The sequence below is a fragment of the Gorilla gorilla genome, chromosome 16, assembly GCF_029281585.2.
Source record: "Gorilla gorilla gorilla isolate KB3781 chromosome 16, NHGRI_mGorGor1-v2.1_pri, whole genome shotgun sequence".
NCBI classification, from domain to species: Eukaryota; Metazoa; Chordata; class Mammalia; order Primates; family Hominidae; genus Gorilla; species Gorilla gorilla.
Genome location: NC_073240.2, coordinates 101,748,418 through 101,771,558, shown reverse-complemented (window position 1 = coordinate 101,771,558; position 23,141 = coordinate 101,748,418). Strand labels below are relative to the sequence as shown.

The 23,141-nt window shown below is 39.6% G+C and overlaps 1 protein-coding gene across 2 annotated transcripts in view; it reads left to right on the top strand.

Annotated features, from left to right (window-relative positions):
- The window catches only part of CERS3 (ceramide synthase 3), a 145,508-nt gene that overhangs the window by 29,504 nt on the left and 92,863 nt on the right, over positions 1–23,141 (top strand). For both annotated transcript variants that reach the window (XM_055364227.2, XM_055364225.2), the window contains exon 3: positions 14,559–14,732. In XM_055364227.2, the coding sequence (XP_055220202.1) occupies positions 14,560–14,732 (173 nt within the window). In that variant the 5' untranslated portion in view covers position 14,559. The remainder of the gene's footprint in view (positions 1–14,558; positions 14,733–23,141) is intronic.

Genomic DNA, 23,141 nt, shown 5'->3' with positions numbered 1-23,141 from the left:
AAATGTAAATAGTGACTGCAGTGTCAATGCCAACAGTATATAGGGCACTTGCCATGTGCCAGGCGTTACATTAGGTAACTGAGACACATGATGTACTTTATTTAATCCTGATCTAGAACTTACAAAATAAACATAAAATGTTGTGTCTATTTTTACAGACTGACTTGTCCTAGATCCGTTAGCTATTCAGTGACAGGACTGACCTTCAAACTGGGCTTCCTGACTCCAGAGCCACAGTTCTAAGCTTTCAGGCTCTGTGAGGAATTCAGGGCTTAGAAAACATCGCTTACCCTAAGCCATGTAGTTGGAAAGTGGTGAAAATGGCATTCAGATTCCCAAACTCCTTTTATTAGCAAGTCGCTAGGTCCTGGGTTCTCACATGTCTTGTCCTGGAAATCCTACTCTTGTTTGCTGAGGTTGGGAGGGAGATCGGGGCATTCTCCCAGGTGAGGCCCATCTTTGGAAAGCTTGGAACCACCTGACATTGCAACACAGCCTCTCCAGGACCTGTCCCTGGGTATTTTACTTAGCACAGTTGGTACCCATTATGTGGGCTTTCCTTACTGAAAGACAGCTGTGAAACCAGTTATCTTTATCCAGTAGTGAGAGAGATGAGAACACAATGGGGGAGGAGGCTATGAAGCCACAGGAGGTTCTCCCATTTCTCTCTCTGGGGAATCTTTTAAAACTTAGTATTTAATTTTATTGTTTAAACCAGCCTGACATCTGATTCTTTCCTGTACCCAGTAGGTGACGATAGTAAGATGAGGTTACTGTATAACGCTTACCCAGCACATTACAGTGTTCAGGTATGTCTGTATACCTAATCTCCCTTAGTCCCACCGCAGGTCTTTGGGTATGTGGAATTAACCCCATTTAACAGGCCAGTAAACAAAGATTCAGAGAGATTGAGTTGCCTGAGATCACTCAGCTATTAAGTGACAGGACTGGCCCTTAAACTGGGTTTCCTGACTGCAGAGCCACTGTTCTCTCGAAAGTTTTTAGGCAAGACTTACAGCTGCTTGTGGTATATGAAGTGCTGCATTCACTCATTTTTGTTTGTTATTTTTATTGTGTTCATCAATTGCCAGCTTGCAATCTGTGTAATGGCCTTACCCGCCCCTTTCTAACCGGATGAGGTGATGGGAAGCCAGTGCAGCACCCTTGAGTGGCACACAGGAGGTCTTTGCAGACACTAAGGCAATCCTTTAGTCTCTCAAATGGGAAAACTGAGACAGAACCAGGTGACTAACCTTAGGCCCTTTGTGACTTACTGGCAGCAGGTTCCCAACTCCTTTGCTCTGCCCTGGACCAGTCACTTGTGCCCGACACTAATAACAGGGTAATTTGCGAGAAATGATGTGTGACTCACCAGGCGGGGGAGGAGAGTTCGCGAAGATGGCCAGTGGAGAGGAGCAAGATGTTTACCAGCAATTGGAAAGGAAACGCTGACAGATGCTCCTTGGATTAACATTTCTTAGTTTTGCAACACCATCGCCTACTTACCCAGCCACCAACTTACATTTTACATTCCTAAAGTGAACAACCAAAAGGTGGGGAGGGGAGTTCTACCTTTGAAAACAGAACTATCAATCTCATAGTGTTCCTCCCCATCACCTTGGACCCCTTTTTTTGAACCCTAAGATTTACATTCTTCTAAGACATATCTGTTCTGTGACTTTGCTTTATACCCCTCTGACTTCAGTCATACCTGTTTTTCTGCAAATTTCTATCCACATTACTATTCTAAGTCCACTTCCTGGCTCACTTACCTCCCTGGGTCCTGAGTGGGCCTTTGGCAATCTCTGTCGAGGTAATGATCAGGCCAAGATAAGCCCAAGCAGATTAAGGTGAAGGGGCCTTGGGAGAATTCCATTTTGGTGAGCACTGCCTCCTGGAAAGCCATGTGCTATTGTGTCTTTATTACCTCCACACTGTAAAGTCATTTTACAGGTAGATTTCAAGAGCCTGTCTTCCTACTGACTAAGGGAGTACACTTTGTATTTTCTCTGAAATTGTTAAAATCCAAAAGATTCCAATAGTTAGCTGTTTGTGTGAGTAAAATGGCTGTGATAAGTTTTTATGTAGGTAACAAACTTGCCTTACTTCAAATCAGTTTAATCCACATATTATCTGTGTCAAGCCATTAGCTTTTGCATATGAAACATTTACTATAAAAATTAGCCTCTTAAAAATATTAATGTGAAACAAATTACCATTTAGACAGGGGGAGCTAGGTGTGTATTGGAAAAACACGGGCTTTCCTGGGTTTACTCAGATACAGCAATTTTATTTCGCTGGGACTCAGTTTCTTCATATCTATAGGGCTGGGCTAGATGTTGCATGATTTTTAGAATAAAATTTGCTTTCACTGATTTGAATAATCAAATAAGAAAAGAGTGATAAGTTTTCCTAATGTTGAATCAGTGATAACAATATTTTAAAAGTTTAAGGCACCCAGAACTTATCATGTTAGTATATCAATTATTTTTTGTTTCTTTCTAGTTTTTTTTATACCCACACACGTACATGTGATATGTATAAAATAGTATCATATAATGAGATCATATTCATCATATAATCATAGTATGATGTAACTTTGAATTTGGATTTTACTTTTTAATATGTCATTAGGATTTCTCATGTTGATAAATTTTATAATTTCTAACATTAGCTGGATATTATTATCTGGAGTTAATATTTCAAATGTGCTTAAACATTCTGGTCTTTAAAAAACTAATATTACTAACATTGAAGTGTTATTTATTAACTGTAGCTTTCAAAAATTGTGTCCAGTTTTATGTTTTATGTATATTCCCAGGTACACTTGAACATTTTAGTGACTCCTAAAATTTATTATCTAGTTTCCAAAAGGATAGTATCATTTGTGTTGCCACCAGTAACAGATGCATGTAGCAGTTTTACTATATCGTAGTTAGCACTGAATATTATTTTTAAATAACTTCTTCTAACTTAATAAGTGTCAATTAAAGAATTTTAGGACCTGGAAGTTTATTTAGTTCCCTTCCTTAGAAGGGCAATTTCATGGTATTTAATAGTTTGACTCCAATTTATCATTTAACAGACATGAAATAAAGCGATTTACAAGCATTTGCCCACTTACTCATTCTAACAACCCTGCAGGGAGGTACAATGATCAACTCCATCTTGTAGATGGGGAAACTGAGGTCATGCTAGTTGTCCATGGGCACATGGCTAGTTAAGTGTCAAAACTAGGCTTTAGACCTGAGGAGCCTGGCTCCAAAGTCCATGTGCTTGACCGCTGTGGTATATGTATTGAGCACTTACTATTTGTACACTTACTGTATGCCAGGTTATGGAACCTTGGGGGATCTGGGGCTCTGGAAAGCCTAGATGAGGATCTTATAGATGCTTAAATGGAGACTTGAGGTGAAGGGGTGAGCAGAGCATTCTAGGCAGAAGGAATGGCCTATGCACATGCCTCAAGGCTAAAAAAAGAACTTTGACAGTAATTCCAGCACTTTGGAAAGCTGAGGTGGAAGGATTGCTTGAGCCCAGGAGTTTGAGACCAGCCTGGGCAATATAGTAAGACCTCGTCACTACTAAAAATGAAAAACTAGCTGGGTGTGGTAGTGCATGCCTGTGGTCCCAGCTACTTAGGAGGCTGAGGTGGGAGGATTGCTTGAACCCAGAAAGTCAAGGCTTCAGTGAGCCATGATCATGCCACTAAACTCCAGCCTGGGTGACAGAGCAAGATCTTATCTCAAAAAAAAAAAAAGAAAAGAAAACAAGAACTTTGCCTTTTGCTTTCAAAGATTAGAAAGCAGATCCCTCACAGTTGCAGTGTCACAGACTGAGGGGAAGAGGGGCACAGAAGGACTGGAAAAGTAGGCAGGGGTCCAACCGCCCACGGCCCTCCTGCAAGCATCTCAGTTACAGGAGAGTGCAGGGAGAGGGAAGACAGGGAGCTGCCTCCAGACAGAGGTGGACTCATTTTGGAGAAAAAGCCTCTGACAGAACCTTCCCCAAGTGGAGTTTCTTCTGCACACAACAGGAGACAGCAGTAGCTGCCTGGAGCACTTCTAAGAATTAATTCATTGGCTCAAGATTTAGGTTAGGAAGGGGCTGATAGATGGCAACCTAGATCACAGTATATTGTGGAGTTTTACTACAGAGCCAAGAGAAACACATCTTGAAGGGAAGACCATGAGGGGAGAGCTCTGGCTCGAAAGGGAACTTGACCGTTTCAGATGCCAAATGTCTAATTGGCATTTCTGAGCTTTATTAGTTTTGCTAGGAAAATATCCCAATTATGTTTAGTAACAGTGAGAAAGTATTGCCCTAGTGGAAAGTGACAGCTGGCTCATGGAGACATTAAATTTTGGAATCAGGGAGCAAAAGGGCAGAATCACATCTTCCTGAAACCTCAAGTCATCACCTAATTTATAAGCACAATAAAGTAAAGCAAACTCTACCAACAGTGTTAGGAGGGAAAATGAGGGGGATCTCCCTTCTCATTTGGACTTCAGAGGCCTTTTTTGACTTGCTCAGAATACCCTCAGCCTTTGATATCTAGTATTAGAGTAAAGCACATAAAGATGGTTGGACTTTTCCATCAAGGCACACTGCATCCAGTCAGGATTAGAGGAATGGGAGATTGGCTAGTAACAACTCTGACGAATATAGGACTAGCAGGTGTAAGAAGCAGTCACACCTCTGGGATATCGAGCACCCAAGGAAGAGGCTCCCCACAGGCTGACATGCAGACCCTCTTGAAAGGAGTCTTTATGGTACCAGCGGAACTTGCTGGAAACCAGCCCTCTGGAACTTGCCATAAATCTGCCCTATAGGGTTCTGGGAGAGCTGCTCGTTAGCAGGTATCTCCCTGGAGGCACGCTGCCACAACACCCCCAAGGGAGGTGCTGAAATCTGCTGGCAGCTGGGGGTTGCTGGAGCCCTTCACTGTGTGCCCCAGATCTCAAAAGCAAAACCCTTTCCTCCCACCATGTTGCTACATGACCCTCTTCTGACAAAGCTTCCTGACCAGCTGGCAAAGGGAAAATATGTAAAGGGATTGGATCCATTTTCCCAGAGCAGGCAAAAAGGATGAATTTGGAGTTGAGAGGCATTAACTTGACAACTGGCCCAAGCTTCAAGAAAGAAGCCCTGTAAGAAGAGCAAAGACTCATGATGCTCCTCTCCAGGGCATGTAACAGAGCATTAATGGAAACCCAGGCTCCCAGTGGACTTACGATGCTCCTCTCCAGGGCATGTAACAGAACGTTAATGGAAACCCAGGCTCCCACTGGACTTATGATGCTCCTCTCTAGGGCATGTAACAGAGTATTAATGGAAACCCAGGCTGCCAGTGGACGTATGATGGAAAAAGTCCCTGGATTATTTTTTTAAATTGAGTTATAGAAGTTCTTTATATATTCTAGATAAAAGTTATTTGTGTTGCAGATATTTTCTTCCAGTCTGTAGTGTGGCTTTTTTATTCTCTTAATGTTTCTTTTTTTTTTCTTTGAGATGGAGTCTTGCTCTGTCACGCAGCCTGGAGTGCATTGGTGTAATCTTGGCTCACTACAACCTCCGCCTCCAGGGTTCAAGAAGTTCTCCTGCCTCAGCCTCCCAAGCAGCTGGGATTACAGGCACCTTCCACCACGCCCGCGTAATTTTTGTATTTTTAGTAGAGATGCGGTTTCACCATGTTGGTCAGCCTGGTCCTCGAACTCCTGACCTCAGGTGATCCACTCAACTCAGCCTCCCAAAGTGCTGGGATTAGAGGCGTGAGTTACCGTGCCCGACCTTAATGGTATCTTTTGATGAGCAGAAGTCTCCATGTTTTACAGTCTACCTGGAAACAATACAAACCATAGCTCTTGTTTACTTACCTTTTCCATTATTTTCTCTGTATTATTAGAGTCACAGTCTCACCTGTTGTAACAAATAGAACTCAAAATTCAATGACTAAGATAGAAATTCATTTCTCTTGCATGTAACAGTACAGACATGAATGGCCCAGGGCTAATGAGTTAATTGGCTTTAAAAATCGCTCCTGTCCTGTCAGCCACATCTCCAGCTATCAGGAAGGCAGAGAGAAACCAGGACATGCAGCTTGGTCTTTAGGGAGATTACGCAAATCAATTCCACCCCTATGTCATTGACCCAGGCGTAGTCACACATGCCACATCTGGGGAGGCTGGAGAATGCTGCCTCATGGAGCGGGCAGCCACATACCAGGTGTAACTGGGGTGGAGGCTGGGGGTGTGTAACTAAAAAGAATAAATGGATACTTGGGAGCATCCTGATACCACTTAATGACATCTTTGAAGTGATACCATATTTTTGTCACAAATATTCTGAATTTTTCTTTTTTTTTGAAACCCTATTATGAATTTCTTCCAGGCTTTAAATTAATATAATTGTTAAATTTTGTATAGGAAAATTCCTTAAAATTATTTTTTGTCTTGTAGTAAGTTAATTGCTCCTCTACATTACAGTATAGGATATTTTTCTTTTTTTCTCTCTCTTCAGTTTTTTTACAGTTATAGCCTAAGGCATTCATAGTTTTGCTAATGCACTAACTTAGAAACAGTAAATATCCTACAAGGTTAAGTTGTTCTATCATTTGCATTGTCTTCTTCATGTGAAATGGTACAATTTTAAATGCATTTAGAATTGGAATTTACCACGGGCTTGGTCTTAACACTGTGCACAGGAGGTGCGTAGCTGCTAATGTTTTCCTTTGTGTTTTATCTTAAAGGCATACTATTTTTTTTTTTTTTGGCTGGGTTTGTAGAGCTGGTTCCAAAGAAAGCACAAACAGACTAATGTAGATAAACATGTTTACCCGACCCTTTAACCAAATTTTAAGAATTGTTTTACAACTAATAAAAATGAAGTTGTTTTTAGATAATTAAATCAGATTTTATTATTGGCTGAAGCATCACTCTTTGATTGTTCAAAAATGCATTCTAGCCCCAGTAAGCTTTACATCCATTCATTCAATAAATATTCATTTGGTGTCTACTGTGTGGCCAGCTCTGAGTAGGCAATAGCGAGCAAGACAGAGAAGGTCCTTCTGTTACAGAGCTGACTTTCTCTTCACCAGAGAATGCCGGTCACCTATAACCTAGCTGGTCACCTGACCTTCAAAAGCTCTTGCCACCTCATATCCTCCAACCATAATAATGTTCAGAGATTGCGAATGTTAACTCAAGCGCATCCTTTCACTTTGTCAGTCAGAAAAATACCTTTACTTCAGTTTGACTTGTTTGCGCACCTTGCCATTTCTTGTTCCTGCTGTCTGTCTGAGAGAAACCTTCTGTTCTGTAGAGATAGTTTCTTGTTGCTCTCCTCTATCTGAGAGATATGTTCTGTAGCAATATCTTCTAAACTGGTATGGAATTTACAGTACGAATTGGATGAAGACAATTGCCAAACAGAACTCTGATGAAGACAAAGAAATAACCGCAGGCATTTTTCTTGCAAATATTTCATATTTTAAAAAATAGCCTCAGATTTTTTTATGTAAATAAAATCACAATTTCTTCTGATATTTTTACATGAGTAAAAATTGCAGAACTTAGAGAATGCACACGGGATGAGAAAAAGGGGCCTTGAGCAGCTGAAGAGAGAAAAAGGAACTGAGAATGACCCAGGAGTGAATAAGTACATTTGCTTCCAGGAGAATTCCAAGCAGAGATACTGAGGAGTTGTTAACAGAGTTTATTTTTAAATTGCCAGAAATTGCTAGAATTGGGTCAAATGACTAAAGATGGGAGATGAGCTAAGAACTGAATGTGGGCATCAGTGGGCTCCTGAGACTGACCGAAAGGTGAGTGAGTCACAATCACGGTCCTTAAAGGACAGAATCATTGCTGTGAAGGCTCAAGAATTTTTCACAGCAGTGACATGTGGGGTTTCAAAAACACAGATATCTCTCCATCTCGATATTTTGTAACTGTCCTTTCCATCTGAGTATTGTTGAAGTATTGCGATGCTTACACAGTTAACCCAGCACAAAAGTATTGTTCTACTCACAGTACAGGTGATATGTTTTTTTTCATCTACCAAGCATCTTTTTAAGGCTATTCAGGGAAACCAGCAGCCTCCTTTACATGGAAAAAAACCACCTTAAGCAGTAACTAAGAGTGTCATTATCAAATTTCCAACAGGAAGAACAGGGGCAAAAATGGGAGAGAAAGAAGAAAAAGAGACAAATGAGCAAATGAGTGCCCACTGTCAGCAAGATGAGGTCAGAGGCTAAACAGGGGGAGAAACTGACAAATGCTGCAGGCTGTGTACTTCTCAGTTATAAATCCTAAAAACAGGTACCTCTGCTACACTTACGGTTCAGACAACCAAATTGGAGTCATCAGTTTCTCTAAAGGAGGGTGTGGAAGATGCTGGATGTATAAGTTGGGGTTCTTGGTTGTAGGCAGTAGAATCTACCTCTTTCTTAGTACCTTAAATAAAATACTTCATTGGAGGCAACTCACATCATTGAAGGAAGGCTGATGGACTAGACTTGGATGACAGTGGAAACCAAGGCAATCAGGAAAGCCAAGAAGCTGAGAGACCGCGACTATCTTTTCCTCAGCGGCAGTCATGGCCGCCGCTGCCTTGGCAGGATGCCATCTGCTGCTGCTGCTGGATAGCATTGTCTGCTCCAGATTCAATCCCAAGAAAAGCATCTGAATGACCAGCTCTAAGGTCAGGCCAATGCCAGCAGATGAAGAATGGCCCCCTTTGGCATTCACAATGGGAAAGGCATCGTACCAACTTCACACATGGTGGCAATTTTCACTGACTACTATGTGGGCTGGATGCTGAGCTGGTGGCATGTCCAAAATGACATGTCCAGTACACTAGGATCAGGTAAATGTGACCCTGAAAGATCCCAGAGGTTCTGGCTGTGGGTTATCACAGGCTGTGGCCTCAGAGCAGCCATGGAGAGGCCATGAGAATGTGACTTGTTTCTTGCTAACAGTCTGAAGTAGCAGAGAGGATTAGAGAAGAGTGACTGTCACAGTCTTCACTTCCTTTGTGTGTTTAGCCTCTGATCTCATCTTGAGGGAAGATGAGGCTGGCTGGAGGGGTAGCCTGGACCATTAAAGCCCATGCCTAGAGCTGAAATATTGGCTTATGGAGTCTATGACCACCCTTATCTTCAAGGGGCCATCATCTGGGAGAGACACTTCTTCAGGAGAGTTCAGTTTTGCTTTTTAAAGCATACTGCTTTTTTCTTCCATAAAGTCATGAAATTTAAAGTCATGCTGAAGTCTGAACCTGGTTATAGTCTTTATTTCTTTTATTTATTTTTCGGGGTTCATGGATGCAAGCTTGACTCAGGAGAATTTGGGAGGTAAAACTTAAGCACCATAAATGAAGAACAGGCAGCTGCAGCATGAAATTCAGGATAAGCCATAGATTAAAAGGTGTAAAGGTTAAAAGTTGATGAAGCTGAGAAGGAGGCTTCCTAACTTTTTTATTTTTTTGGAGGTGTAATTTACATACCATGCAATTCACCCATTTAACGTGTGCAATTCAATATTTTTTAGTATATTTACAGAATTGCGCAACCAACACCACATTCAAATGTTAAACACTTTCACCACCTTAAAAAGAAACCCTGTACCCATCAGAAGCTATTTCTCATTTTCCCTCGTCTGTCCCCACTTCTGCTTTACCTCACTAAGGAGCTACTAACCTAATTTATATCTCTGGACATTTCACGTAAATGGAATCATACAATATGTGGCCTTCTGTGTCTGGCCACTTAGCATCATCTTTTCAAGAGTCATCCATACTGAGCATGAATCTTTTCTATTTTCTTCAGTATATGCCTAGGAGTAGAATTACAAAGTCTTATGGGAACTGTGTATTTAACCATTTGAGAAACCAACAGCCTGTTTTCCATGGCAGTGGCACCTTGTCACATTCCCACCAGCAATGTCTGGTGTGTGTGTGTGTGGGGCGGGGGGGTCCCGATTTCTTCACACCCCGTCAGCACTTGTGATCTGTTGGATGGCAGCTATGGGTGTGAAGGGCATCTCTGGGTATGGGTGTGACTTCCATTTCTCTCATGGCTGAGGCAGAGCATCTTTTCATGTGCTTATTGGCCATTTCTATATTGTCTTTGATAAAATGTCTATTCAGATCCTTTGCTCATTTTTAAACTGGATTATTCATCATTTTTTTTCATTGAGTTGTCGGTGTCCTTTACATATTCTAACCACAAGTCCCTTCTCAGATATATGACCTTCAAGTATTTTTTTCCATTCTATGGGTCATCATTGATGGTATCCATTTGTCTATTCTTTCTTTTGTTGTTTGTGGTTTTTGGTTGTTGATTGTTTGTTTGTTTTGAAACAGGGTCTCTCAGACCCGATGGCTCACAAAGACACCCCATAGGCTCACAGAGGAGCTGGCTACCAAATTCTGTCACTCAGGCTGGAGTGCAGTGGCCCCATTTTGGCTCACTGAAACCTCTGCCTCTGGGCTCAAGCAATCCTCCCACCTCAGTATCTTGAGTAACTGAGATTACAGGCGCATGCCACCATGCCCCATGCCTAGCTAATTTTTGTATTTTTTGTAGAGATGGGATCTCACTATGTTGTCCAAGCTGGTCTTGAATTCCTGGGCTCAGGCAATCCGCCCACCCCAGCCTCCCAGGGTCCTGGATGTATAGGTGTGAGCCATCACACCCAGCCTGCTTGTGCTTTTGATATATAAGAAGGCTTTGCCTAACTCGAGGTCACAAAGATTTACTCCTATATTTTCTTCTAAGAGTTTTACAATTTTAGCCATTATATTTAGATCTGTGCTTTGTTTTCATTTTTGAGTATGATGTGAAGAATGGGTTCTTAATACTTCTGAAGCTGCAATAATTGATGTTTGGTGGCAGCACATGAAGAAAGAGTGAAGAATGTAGATTTATTGTCTTTCTCAGTTTGGACTACATTTTCCAAGAAGTCATCCTCAACTCTTGAGTTCTTTGCATCTTCCCTAAATATTTTTGGCTGTTGAGTATTAAAGTTTCTATGGCTTTCAACAGATCTTAATCCATTGCTTACATGTAATGCACAAGGAATTGTTTAGAGTGGTAACCCCTATATAACCATGATAAACTATTTGATTAGTTATATTTCACATGATACAAAATAATCTGTACTGCCTTGAGTTGTGTTTTACAGGTGAGCAAGTATTTTGTATAACAGTGATTATAATAATATTGGGGGGAAAACCTAACTCAGTGTCATTGCTATGTGTTCCTTGAGTCCTTATCTATTAAATTTGGAGCCAATAAAGTAAGGAACATGCTGAGGCAAACTTCTAGGAAAAAAAAATCTTTGCCCTTGCAGGAGTATCTAGTTTTGATGCAGTTGAGGAACACAGACCTGGCACAAGCTTTGTCCATTACAGAGAGCCTCTGTGGCCTCGACTGGTTTCTCAAGTCTGTAGGAAGTTTGAACTTTTGCTGGAGTTTGACTCAAAGGCTTGTGGATGCTCTTGTTCTGAGATGTTCTGGGCGAGTACTTCAAAACAGATTTCTCTAAATTCCCCTTTTGGTCAGTTATGTCAGATGGTTCAGGCAACCAAGCTTGAGTCCTCACTTCTTTACCAAACCAACCATGAAAGTTGATCAATTCTTCCTTCCTAGCAGCTGTGTCAACAGCTCTCACTGCACCTTCGTACCCAGATCAAGTCTGCAGTCCGTGGTCACCCCTTCACCCCTGTCCTTTCTGTGGCCCCGAAGCCTAATCAAGAGGAAGTATCACTAAGTCTTTGTTGATTATCTTTGTTCCACCATATTTACACAACTTTGCAATGGTGTAAATAGGATTCACTCCTCCCTCTCAGGGTAGAAATTCTAATAAAAGAATAGTCCATGGAGGCTGGGCGTGGTGCTTATGGCTGTCATCCCAGCACTTTGGGAGGCCGAGGCGGGCGGATCATCTGAGGTTGGGAGTTCAAGACCAGCCTGACCAACATGGAGAAACCCTGTCTCTACTAAAAATACGAAATTAGCTGGCCATGGTGGCATATGTCTGTAATCCCAGCTACTTGGGAGGCTAAGGCAGGAGAATTGCTTGAACCCAGAAGGCAGAGGTTGCAGTGAGCCGAGATCACACCATTGCACTCCAGCCTGGGCAACAGGAGCGAAACTCCATCTCAAAAAAAAAAAAAAAAAAAGGAATGGTCCATGGAAAAGGCAGCCTTTCTCCAGGGGCACAGCCTTGCAGGTGTGGAGGCGACTGGGTTAGCACTTCTCCGAATGGTGGGTAAGAAGTGAGATGAGGTACAGAATTATCTCACCAGGGTTCAATTCTTGGTTTTGGTGTGGATCTTTCTGAAGGACTTTGGGGTCCACACTGTGGAATTCTTTCTCATCTGAAGTCAGAAATCTGTCACTTCAGTATTCCCCTCTTGTATCCTACCCTCTGATCTAGTCTTCCCATTACCCTCGGGCCTCACTCCCAACACACATGTCTTTGACCTTCACTCCCTTGAGTTTTCTTTCTTCCCCATCAATCTCACTTCTCTCTGGGGCTCACTTTATCCTCTACCCGATTTGCATCCCACAGATGGCGTTATTCCCTCTGGTCCCCACTTCTCTGGCCAAACCTTCTCTCTGCTGACTGCATCTATTGCTGTGAGCTGATTGTCCTCTAGTTTCTCCATCTCCTGAGGCATGCTTCACACCACTGCCAGAAGAGCTGCCAGGCATGTGCCTGGGTGAAGCAAAGTGGGGAGGGGGCCTGAAATCCAGTCCTCATTCCACTGATCATTTTGGGCTTGGTAGAGCTGTGTCTGCCTAGAGAGAATACCTTCCTCTAATCAGCACAAAGACACCCTATGGGCTCACAGAGGAGCTGGCTACCAAATTGACCTTTCTAAAATAGCTGACCATCTCATTCCTCTTCATAATACCCTTCAGTGGGTCCTATCAGCTAAATGCCAAACTCCTTAGCATGGAATGCAAGCAAACCCTCTAAGGCCTAGCCTGCTTGTCCCAGCAGCATTTTAACGAGGGTGATCATATGATTTATTGTCCAAAGTATTCCTTTCAGAATACTTCTGAAAGGAAGGAAGAGCTGCTACTGATTATGCCAGGGCAATCCACTGCAGTGCCTGGGCACTTATTTGTAACCTACCATTCCACACCTTGGATTCATTCACTGTGGTAGTACCAACCCGCTGGTAGTTTTCTATGTGCACCTTGTTATTTCCCGATTAAGAGGTTTTGACAGAGTTATTTTGACAACCTTGTTGTGAATCTGAGGACATTTTGATTCCTTTTTCTGATTAAACATTAAAACATGAAATCCATGCATCCTCAAGTCAAAATCCCAAGTCCAAAATGATCACAGCCTAAACAATGATATTAAAACATCTAATTTACATTATTCTATGGTCTGGTTACTTGATTGTAGTATGAATACTTCATCTGCTTAGAACTTGTATTCCTTCTTCCTCATTTTCCTGCCTTTCCTGGCTTATGTCCACTTATTGTTCAAGATATCTCAAGGAATTTTTCTACCAGTTACTTTTCCCTGATATTTCCTGGTTGGGCTCAGTGCCCATCATCTTGTTCCCACAGCAACCTGTATACGTTTTTTAGCATACCTAAAAAAAAAAAAATGTGTTGAAGTCATGAGTTCAGGCCTGCCTTGCTTATGAGACTATTATGTCCTCAAGGCAGGAAGCCTGTCTTATTAATTGTTTTATCCTCAGTGCTCAGCACGGCTCTTCACAAATAATAGAATGTTAATAAATATTCCTTTACATAGGCTGATTTGATCTCCTTGTAATATGAAGTGAAACGTGCCTGCCCCTTATTTCCTGGGGAATTTTTTAGGGTACTAGTGATGATTTGTACCTAGTTGGAGCCTTCAGGACATTGACTTTTGGCATGTTAAAGTTGTAAAGCCTATTGTTATTTTTTTATACCATAGAATCATACACAAAGAAAATACACGTGCATAATATTCACATATGTTTTGCCAAAAGTGTGAACGGTGATGTGTTAAACTTGAGTTTTTCCATAAACAAAATTGTCCTGAGGGTATGGAATAGTAATTCCTGTTTAATGCAATGAAGGATCATATAATCCATTAAATAATAGTATTCCATTCTTGCCTTATTTTCTTTCTTTTTTTTTTTTTTCTTTTTTTGAGGTGGAGTCTTGCTCTGTCGCCAGGCTGGAGTACAGTGGCGTGATCTTGGCTCACTGCAAACTCCGCCTCCTGGGATCAAGCGATTCTCCTGCCACAGCCTCCCAAGTTGCTGGGACTACAGTTGTGCACCACCACACCTGACCAATTTTTGTGTTTTTAGTAGAGATGGGGTTTCACCGTGTTGGCCAGGATGGACTTGATCTCTTGACCTCATGATCCGCCCACCTCGGTCTCCCAAAGTGCTGATATTGCAGGTGTGAGCCACTGCGCTAGGCCTCTTGCCGTATTTTCTAAGCTCTCTGGATCTGGCATTTTGAGCCAAGGTGATCAATGTTATCCTAAAGTTACGTGTTTGTTTTACAAGCCTAATGTCTGTTTCCATTTCTCTAGAATGTTTTGGACGTTTAAAGAATGGTTCTGGTTGGAAAGATTCTGGCTTCCTCCAACAATAAAGTGGTCAGATCTTGAGGATCACGATGGACTCGTCTTTGTAAAACCTTCTCATTTATACGTGACAATTCCATATGCTTTTCTCTTGCTGATTATCAGACGTGTATTTGAAAAGTAAGTAGTATTGTGTCTTTCCTTCCCATTCCCCCTCTTTGCTCTAACATTAGAATAATACAGTCTTAGGCTTAGTGAGATCCTTAAAGAATCTGTTGTTCAGAGGTTGCCACTAATGGGCTACAGATTCTGGGGATGAGTTAATGTAGTCAGATGCGCTCCAAATGTTATTTAAAGGCTGAACAACAAAAAATTAGAAACATGGATCCCACTGAGTGCTTTAGTTTTATAACGAAGAAAATCAAGATCAAGAGAGGTTGTGGACCACAGAGCTTATTAGTGTCAATGACAATACGGGGACCCAGTTCATCTACTCTTCCATGGTGTCTGACAATGCATGTGCATTCCCAGAAAGGTTGTGCTAGAAGAGTCTATGACTCAGGAAGCATTAGCATCTTCAAATGCCTATAAAATAACAAAAATGGCTCATTAAAGTCTAAGCCAAATATTGCTATATAGTATAGCTTATTTTAAAGGTTTATTTAAAGGTTTAATAGCTGCCCTTCATTCTAAAGTGCAAGGAAATCAAAGAGAAAAACTATCAGTTTGCTTTCTCAGAAAAAGTAAACTTATTTTTTTCTTGATTTAATTTAAATGGATATTATTTCCAGCCTTTTTATTAAAATTGTACTAGTGTTATGATAACAGTAGATAAATGTTCATCTATAATCTCTGTAGTTGACTGTATTTCAAAAAGCTGTTATTAGCACATTAATTTATTTGGAGCAAAGAGAATATTCAAATGTCAAGAGTTGGAAAAACTTGAGACAAAATCTGATAGAGATCATTTTGTCCAAGACTAACTGTAATGCAGATCATATGTTTATAAACATTTGCAGGGTCCTTATCTTGAGAGCTAGTTTAACCAACTCTGTTTCATGAACTCTTGAAAAAGTTTTTGTACAAACAACAACTTCACTGGGGCCAACAGTGTGCTATTCCTATTGGGAGGAAAAGAAAGCCCCTGGAAACCACTAAACCCTGGCTGAGAACATTTGAAAATGTACTTCTTTTCTGACAGTTAATTCTACTTTTTACTCACATATTTGGATATGTCAAGAATGCATAAATAAAGTAGAAGAATTACTATCCTGAAATACTAGCTGTTCTTGCATTGTATCCGGTGATCTTTGAATTTGGCATCCAGGTCCATTACTTATTTCCATTGCAGATTTCCTACTTTTTGGTGGACAGCTCCATTTTTCACAGTTTGGCCAGGACTGTGAGCCAGAAACATCTTTAGGTTGCCAAAGCAGCACAGCTGTGGAGGACCAGCTTGTTGCGTCCCTGTCTTGGCCTCTCCAACAATCAGGAAGGAATCCAACCCTCTCTTAATTCCTAGGACCATTGTTGCTTCTTCTCAAGGGATTCAGTATAGTCTATATTCTCTATTCTATCTCCTTATAACTTCAGCTCCCAATAACTCACTCTCAGCTTTTTCCATTGTGACGCTGCAGAAAACTATGTGTTGCTTCACTAATGCCATGTCTCTTTTAATGCCATAGAAGGAAGGAAAATTTAACAGGGAGAGAGGTCATACTTTTTGAAGTATAAGTTTATGTTTTTTTCCAGGGCTTCTATATCATTAGTGGGAGATTGAACCACTTATATCATAAATAAAATATCACTTATACCTTATATTTGAATAGGAGTTTATAGTTTAAGAGCTACCTAAAATCACAAATGGTGTGGTCTCAGTCTGCAGGTGTGGAAATGAGAGGTAAATGACCTGGCCAGGGTCACACAGTTAACGTGTAAGGGGATGGATCTGGGACTCGAACCCAGGAGCTCAGGTTTAGGGTTGTTGGTTTTTTATTTTCTGACTGTTTCAGTAATTCTTAGACTTTCACAGCGAAAGACTCCTGATGGCAGAAGAGAGTACACAAATGTCTCTTGGGAATACAGAAAGCAAGCTTAAAGAGATAATAGCAAACATAAAAATGTCTGAACTATTTAAAAGTTCATGTAAATATAACCCTACGTTTCAGCATATCCTGATATATTTAACACAAGAAAGCTTCCTTCTTTTGTTCTAGATTGTATTTATGTACATCTTCTCATTCTATGAAGTGACCAAGAGTTGTGATTTGGCTGGTTCATTATTGTCCTTTAGTACTAGCCAAGAACTATTTAAGATCAGAAATTAATGTTTCTTCCTAGAAAATCAAGAAGAGAGAGACAGACAGATGAGAAACAAAGAAGCAGATAATTTGAATGTAACTGACATTTACTTTGTATTTAAGATTTTCTTTCCTTGAAAGTTATAGTTTGTGGCTTATGTTTTGTTTTTTGTTTGTGTGTGTGTGTGTGTGGCTAATGTTTTGATTTTGATTTTGTCCAGACTACTAGTTTCTAATTAGTTTATCTTCTGTGCATTCTTTTATGTGTCTGAAGTGTGATTTAAAAGAAACCTAACCTGCTCAAATATCAACACTCGTGGAATAAACACATTGTCTCAGAGTAAATCATGGTCCCAGAAGAGTCCAAGGCAGAGGTGCAGGTGGTAAAATCAGAAAGACACATTTTTATTATTGTTGTTACTTAATTATACACGAATAGATTCTCCACCCCAGCAACATAAGGTCATGATGGGGCAGTATGTCCATTATTCTTCAAAGAAGGGTAGGGTAGCTGGAGTAACCTATCTGTAGCGACTTACATAAATTGAAGAAGTATTGTTAGTAACTGTCCCAAATGGAAATAGTCTTAAAATATGCACATTAGACTTTTTCATCTGAGATCTACTTTGCTCCTAATATTTTGTTCACACATAAAAACAAAAAACAAAACAAAACCTCTGAAAAACTCTGCTCACGGAGCCTCTAAATCCTTAGGAACTGGGAATCAATCTTATGCCAATAGGCTAGTGTATCTATTTAGGAGAAGTATTTAAATGTAACATGTCTAATATCTGCCTAGGGATACATTCCTTTTATTCTATTAAAATATTAAAAATAAAGGGAGATATGGGATATCTAGGCTTTTGGTTCCCAGGTAACTGATGGGGTGCTAGACAAAGAGGGGGCCGTCTGGGTGTCTGAATGGGTTTGTCTGAAGGCTCAGTTTTGCAATAGTAGCAAACCTAAGGGACTCATTCCCTGGTAATTAACCTAACTTTGAACCATTTACATGGGAGCAGATGTTCATTCTTTTTTCTTCCTCTCAGACTTTTTTTTTTCTATTCCATATCAATAAAATGAAAATTTAGGCAAGCTAGCTGGCAAGCTAATCTCTAAGTTTCTTTCTAGGGCTAAGACTTACAATTTCCCTTATCTCTTCAGTTCAATTTATCAAATATTTATTGTGCTTCTTTCTTCTCTCCTTCTTCAAAATAGATTTTTAATTAAGTGACTATTTATATTCATCTACACTTTATTAGGTGATTGATTTCCCAGATTTATTTGAAAAGGAAGGATAGCACTCAATTAGACAACTACATTTATATCTATACTCTGTTCTGTTAACAATGTTATTTTTTGGCCAGGTGCGGTGGCTCATGCCTGTAATTCCAGCACTTTGGGAGGCTGAGGCAGGCAGATCACCAGATCAGGTGATCGAGACCATCCTGGCCAACATAGTGAAACCCCGTCTGTACTAAAAATACAAAAAAATTAGCTGGGTGTGTTGGCACGTGCCTGTAGTCCCAGCTCTTCGTGAGGCTGAGGCAGGAGAATTGCTTGAACCCAGGAGGCAGAAGTTGCAGTGAGCCGAGATCACGCCACTGCACTCCAGCCTGGCGACAGAGTGAGACTCCATCTCAAAAAAAAAAAAAAAAGTTTTGTGTGTGTGTGTGTGTGTGTGTGTGTGTGTGTGTGTGTAAGAGATAGGTATCCAGTAAAACAAAAATCATTATGTCTGTCCTTGAAGTTAACAAAGAGGACTGTAGTTCTCTTTCTTGTTTAAATTAATGATTTTAACAGGTATTTATTCCTCATATCAGCAAGGATGCTATGAATGTGTATATTTATCTATGTGTATACTTACCCATATGCTATTTCTCACATGACCCTCTAGAGAAGAATGTTATGCTTCATTTGGCTTTGAGATTAGTTTTGTTTCCTTACTGTATAAATATTTGGTTTAATTCTATTTTGCTTTCCCCTCCTAATTTCTTCATTTCTAGCACTTGAGGAGATAACACTGAGTGGATATATTGAAAACACTACCCTATGAAACTATTTCCAGTTTGTGTTGTTCTAATAGAGAAAAAAAATGGATGTTTTCTGCACTAAAATTTTCCAGCTACTAGGTTGGATAAATGAACTAATTCAATTATTTATCCAAAACCCTGCCATATATACATATATTTTTCTCTCTCTATATATATATACATACACACACATAGACACACACACACACACACACACATATATGCTCTCTCTCTCTCTGTGTCTGTCTCTCTCTCTATATATATATGTCTATATAAGAGCAATCTTGAGTGATGGATGACTTTTTCATTAATTCCTTTTTTTCCCCATGCACTACTCCCATTCCCCTCTCTGTCGTGTTCTGTGTATTTGGTGATCCTTTATTTGTATGACCCAGTAAAACATGTGCTTCATGTACAGGTATCACTTGTTGACATAAATGGTATTGCGCTAAGACCTTTTCTTTCTTCTTTTTTAAAATTTAGCACTATGTTTTATGATCTCTCCACATTGCTCTGTGTACATCTGGTGCATAACTCACTTATTTTTATATGTCTCTGAAATTTAGGGGCCATTTTCAAGAGAAGTTAATTCATCTGGAAGTTGGACTGACATACATTTAATCAGATTATCTTAGGAGAGTTTTTTTTCAACTTCCATCGATATAAAAATGAATTTAAGAACTAAATGATCATTCATAACTAAAATTTTCAGCATTTAATTCAACACAAAAATTCTTCTTAAGTAAGTCCTAGAATTGACTGGCCTGGCAGAAGCTAGTACCTTTGTCAGAACTGAAGGAAGAATAGGGAAATCTCATTATTTTAAAAATATCTGCTTTATTGAGGTTTGATTTACATACAATAAAGTTCATCCAAAATTTGATGCATTTTGACAAATGTATACAGTCTTGCAAGCATTACCACGATTATGATACAGATTTCTGTCAGCTAAAAAATTCTCTTGTAATGCTTTCAGTTAATACCCTTGCTACCCACTAGCCACCAGCAATCACTAATCTATTTTCTGTCACTATAATTTTGTATTTTCTAATATTTCCTTTAAGTGAAATCATATAGATTATGGTCTTTTGTGTTCGACTTCTTTCATTAAGCTTAATGCTTTTTAGATTTTTTTCATGGTATGTATGTCAGTGGTTCCTTTCTATTGCTGAATAGTCTTTCAACATACATATATACTATAACTTATTTATCCTTTAGTTGATGGGAAGAAATTTGTGTTGCATACAGTTTTAGGCTGTTATGAATGAAGTTACTATTAACATTTGAGTACAAGAATTTGTGCAGATATATGCTTTTATTTCTCTTGGCAAAGAGCTAAAACATTTGCTCTTCAAGACACTATTAGTGTATATCCCTACAATGGAATATTGTTCTGCAGTGAAGAGGAATGCACTACAAATACATGCCGTGACATGAGTGAGCCTCAGAAACATTCAGCTCTGTGAAAGAAGCCAGACACAAGTGACCACATATTGTATAATTTCATGTATATTAAATATTCAAAAAGGCAAACTATAAAAACAGAAAACAGATGAGTGGTTGCCTGGGGCAGATGCAAGAAGAAACAGAGATTAACAATAGACATGAATGATGGAAATGTTCTAAGGCTGATTCGTAGTAATGGTTGTACAACTTAGTAAATTTACTAAGGAGTCATTTTATACATTAAAAAATTGTATACTTGAAAATATTGAATTATATGATATGCAAAATACCTTACTAGTTATCTTTTTAGGAAACATTACTGTAAATAAAATAAAAAGGCAAGCCACAGACTGGGAGAAATTATATGTAAAACATATATATGATAAAGGACTTAAATTCAGAATATATAAATAACTCAGAACTCAGTAATAAAAAGAAATAACTTGGTTTTAAAAATAGGCAAAAGATTTGAGCAAATACTTCATCAAATAAGATATACAAACAGAAAACAAGCACATGGAAAGATGCTCAACATTATTAGTCATTAGGAAAATATAAATCAAAACCACAATGCACTGGATTAGCAAAAATGTCAGAGTAAGAACCTCTGAAAATTCTTTCTTCCATAAAAGCAACCAGAAAACTAGCAAAAATTGTCACAGTCAGTTTTTTTCAGAGTTGAGAATCAGCCAACGGCTTACAGTGATGTAGGAGTTGTTATTTAAGAAAAACAGCAGAATCTTGGAAGGAATAGCAAGCTGTGTGACATTTTTAACTTGCCCTGTTCCCATCTTGCCCTCTCCATCTCTGGATAGCCTTGAAGAACCAATGGCCCACAATTACAGTGGAAACTAGCAACCTGGCTGCCACTGAAAGGAGCAGAACAGAGTAGAAGCTCCTTCAAAGCTCATTATCAGAGGACTGTCATTATCTGACCTGTCTGATGGTTCTCTGGAAGACACTACTCACAATGCTGTCTTTATCTGACCTGACTCAGAGCTCACCCAGTGAAAAAGCCTTTTCCCTGAGGGTGTTTGTCTAAAACAATTAGAGGCAATTGATTAACTTCATAACTGTCTAAGACAGTGGATAACAATTAGGGCAAACAATAAAATGACCAAAAAGCTTAAAAGGAAAACCTAGAACATGAGATGTGCATTGAAGGCTTTGAAAAACTCCAACATGTTCTTGGAAATCTAGAAGACCTGTGTAAGGGTTAATGCATGTTCATGGCTATCTGCATGCTCAGGAAAGACCTGGGAAGGCCATAAGCTCTCACCTCTGAATGACCTTTAGGCTCTGTGCAAACATTAAGTGAAGGCTAAGGCAGAGTTGCTTACTGCCTAGCTAAATGTTGAAGGTGTGCCCCAACATATGCACAGAGCTCCTCAGGAAAGACTGAGAGACTTATTGGTTCTAAGCATTTAAGGAAATCTCTGTCTAATCATTAGCTGACCACTAAGCTAACCTAATAAAGCCTTCAGTGCTCACACATCACAAAGAAGACTTTACAGATTAATTCAAACAAGGGGACTAAGCCTCACATCTGTAATCCCAGCACTTTGGGAGGCCAAGGCGGGTGGATCATGAGGTCAGGAGATCGAGACCATCCTGGCTAACACAGTGAAACCCCATCTCTACTAAAAATAAAAAAAATTAGCTGGGCGTGGTGGTAAGCACCTGTAGTCCCAGCTACTCAGGAGGCTGAGGCAGGAGAATGGCATGAACCTGGGAGGCAGAGCTTGCAGTGAGCTGAGATAATGCCACTGCACTCCAGCCTGGGCGACAGTGCAAGACTCCATCTCAAAATAAATAAATAAATATATATATATATATATATGAAAAGAAAAAAGGTGACTAAGCAAACAAATGAACAATGACAAATAGCAAAAACAACAAACTTTGGGGAGGAGAAATAATCTGATTTTTATAGATGCCACCTTATAGTATTTAACATGTCCAATTTTCAACAAAAACTTATGAGACATGGAAAGAAACAAAAAATTATGCACTATACACAGGAAATATAGCAATTATTGCAAATGTTTCTGAGAAAGCCTAGATAGTGGACTTATTAGAGGCTTTAAGTCAACTATTTTAAATATGTTCAAAGAACTGGAGAAAAACATGCTTAAGATCTAAAGGAAAGCATGAAAACAATGTCTCACCAAATCAAGAACATCAATAAAGTAATTGAAACTATAAATTATAACAAAGAACCAAATAGAAGTTCTAGGGTTGAAAACTACAATGACTGAAATCAAAATTTCATGAGAGGCTCAATAGCATATTTGAGCAGGCATAAGAAAGAGTCAGCAGTGTGAGGAACAGCAAAATAAAAGAGAATGAAGAAAAATAGTCTTAGAGACTTGAATACCAACATACACATAATGGGAATTCCAGAAGGAGAGAAGAGAATAAATAGGACCCCAAAAATGTGAAGAAATAAATGGCCGAAAATTTCCCTGAATTCTGAATCTGCATATCCAAAAAGCTAAACAAACTCCCAGTATGATACATTTAAAGAGAACTACATCTCCATATGTCATAATCAACTTGTCAAAAGCCAAAAAGAAAGAATCTTGAAGGCAGCAAGAGTGGAGCAACTCATCACATACAAGGAATTCTCATTATGATTAGGAATCGATTTCTCATCAGCATCTATGTAGGCCAAAGGCGGCGGAATGACACATAAAAAGTGCTGAAAGAAAAACACTGTGAACCAAACAAAACTCTCCTTCAAAATGAAAGAGAAATTAAGACATTCTCAAATAAACAAAAACCAAGAGAATTCATTACTAGCAGGCCTAGCA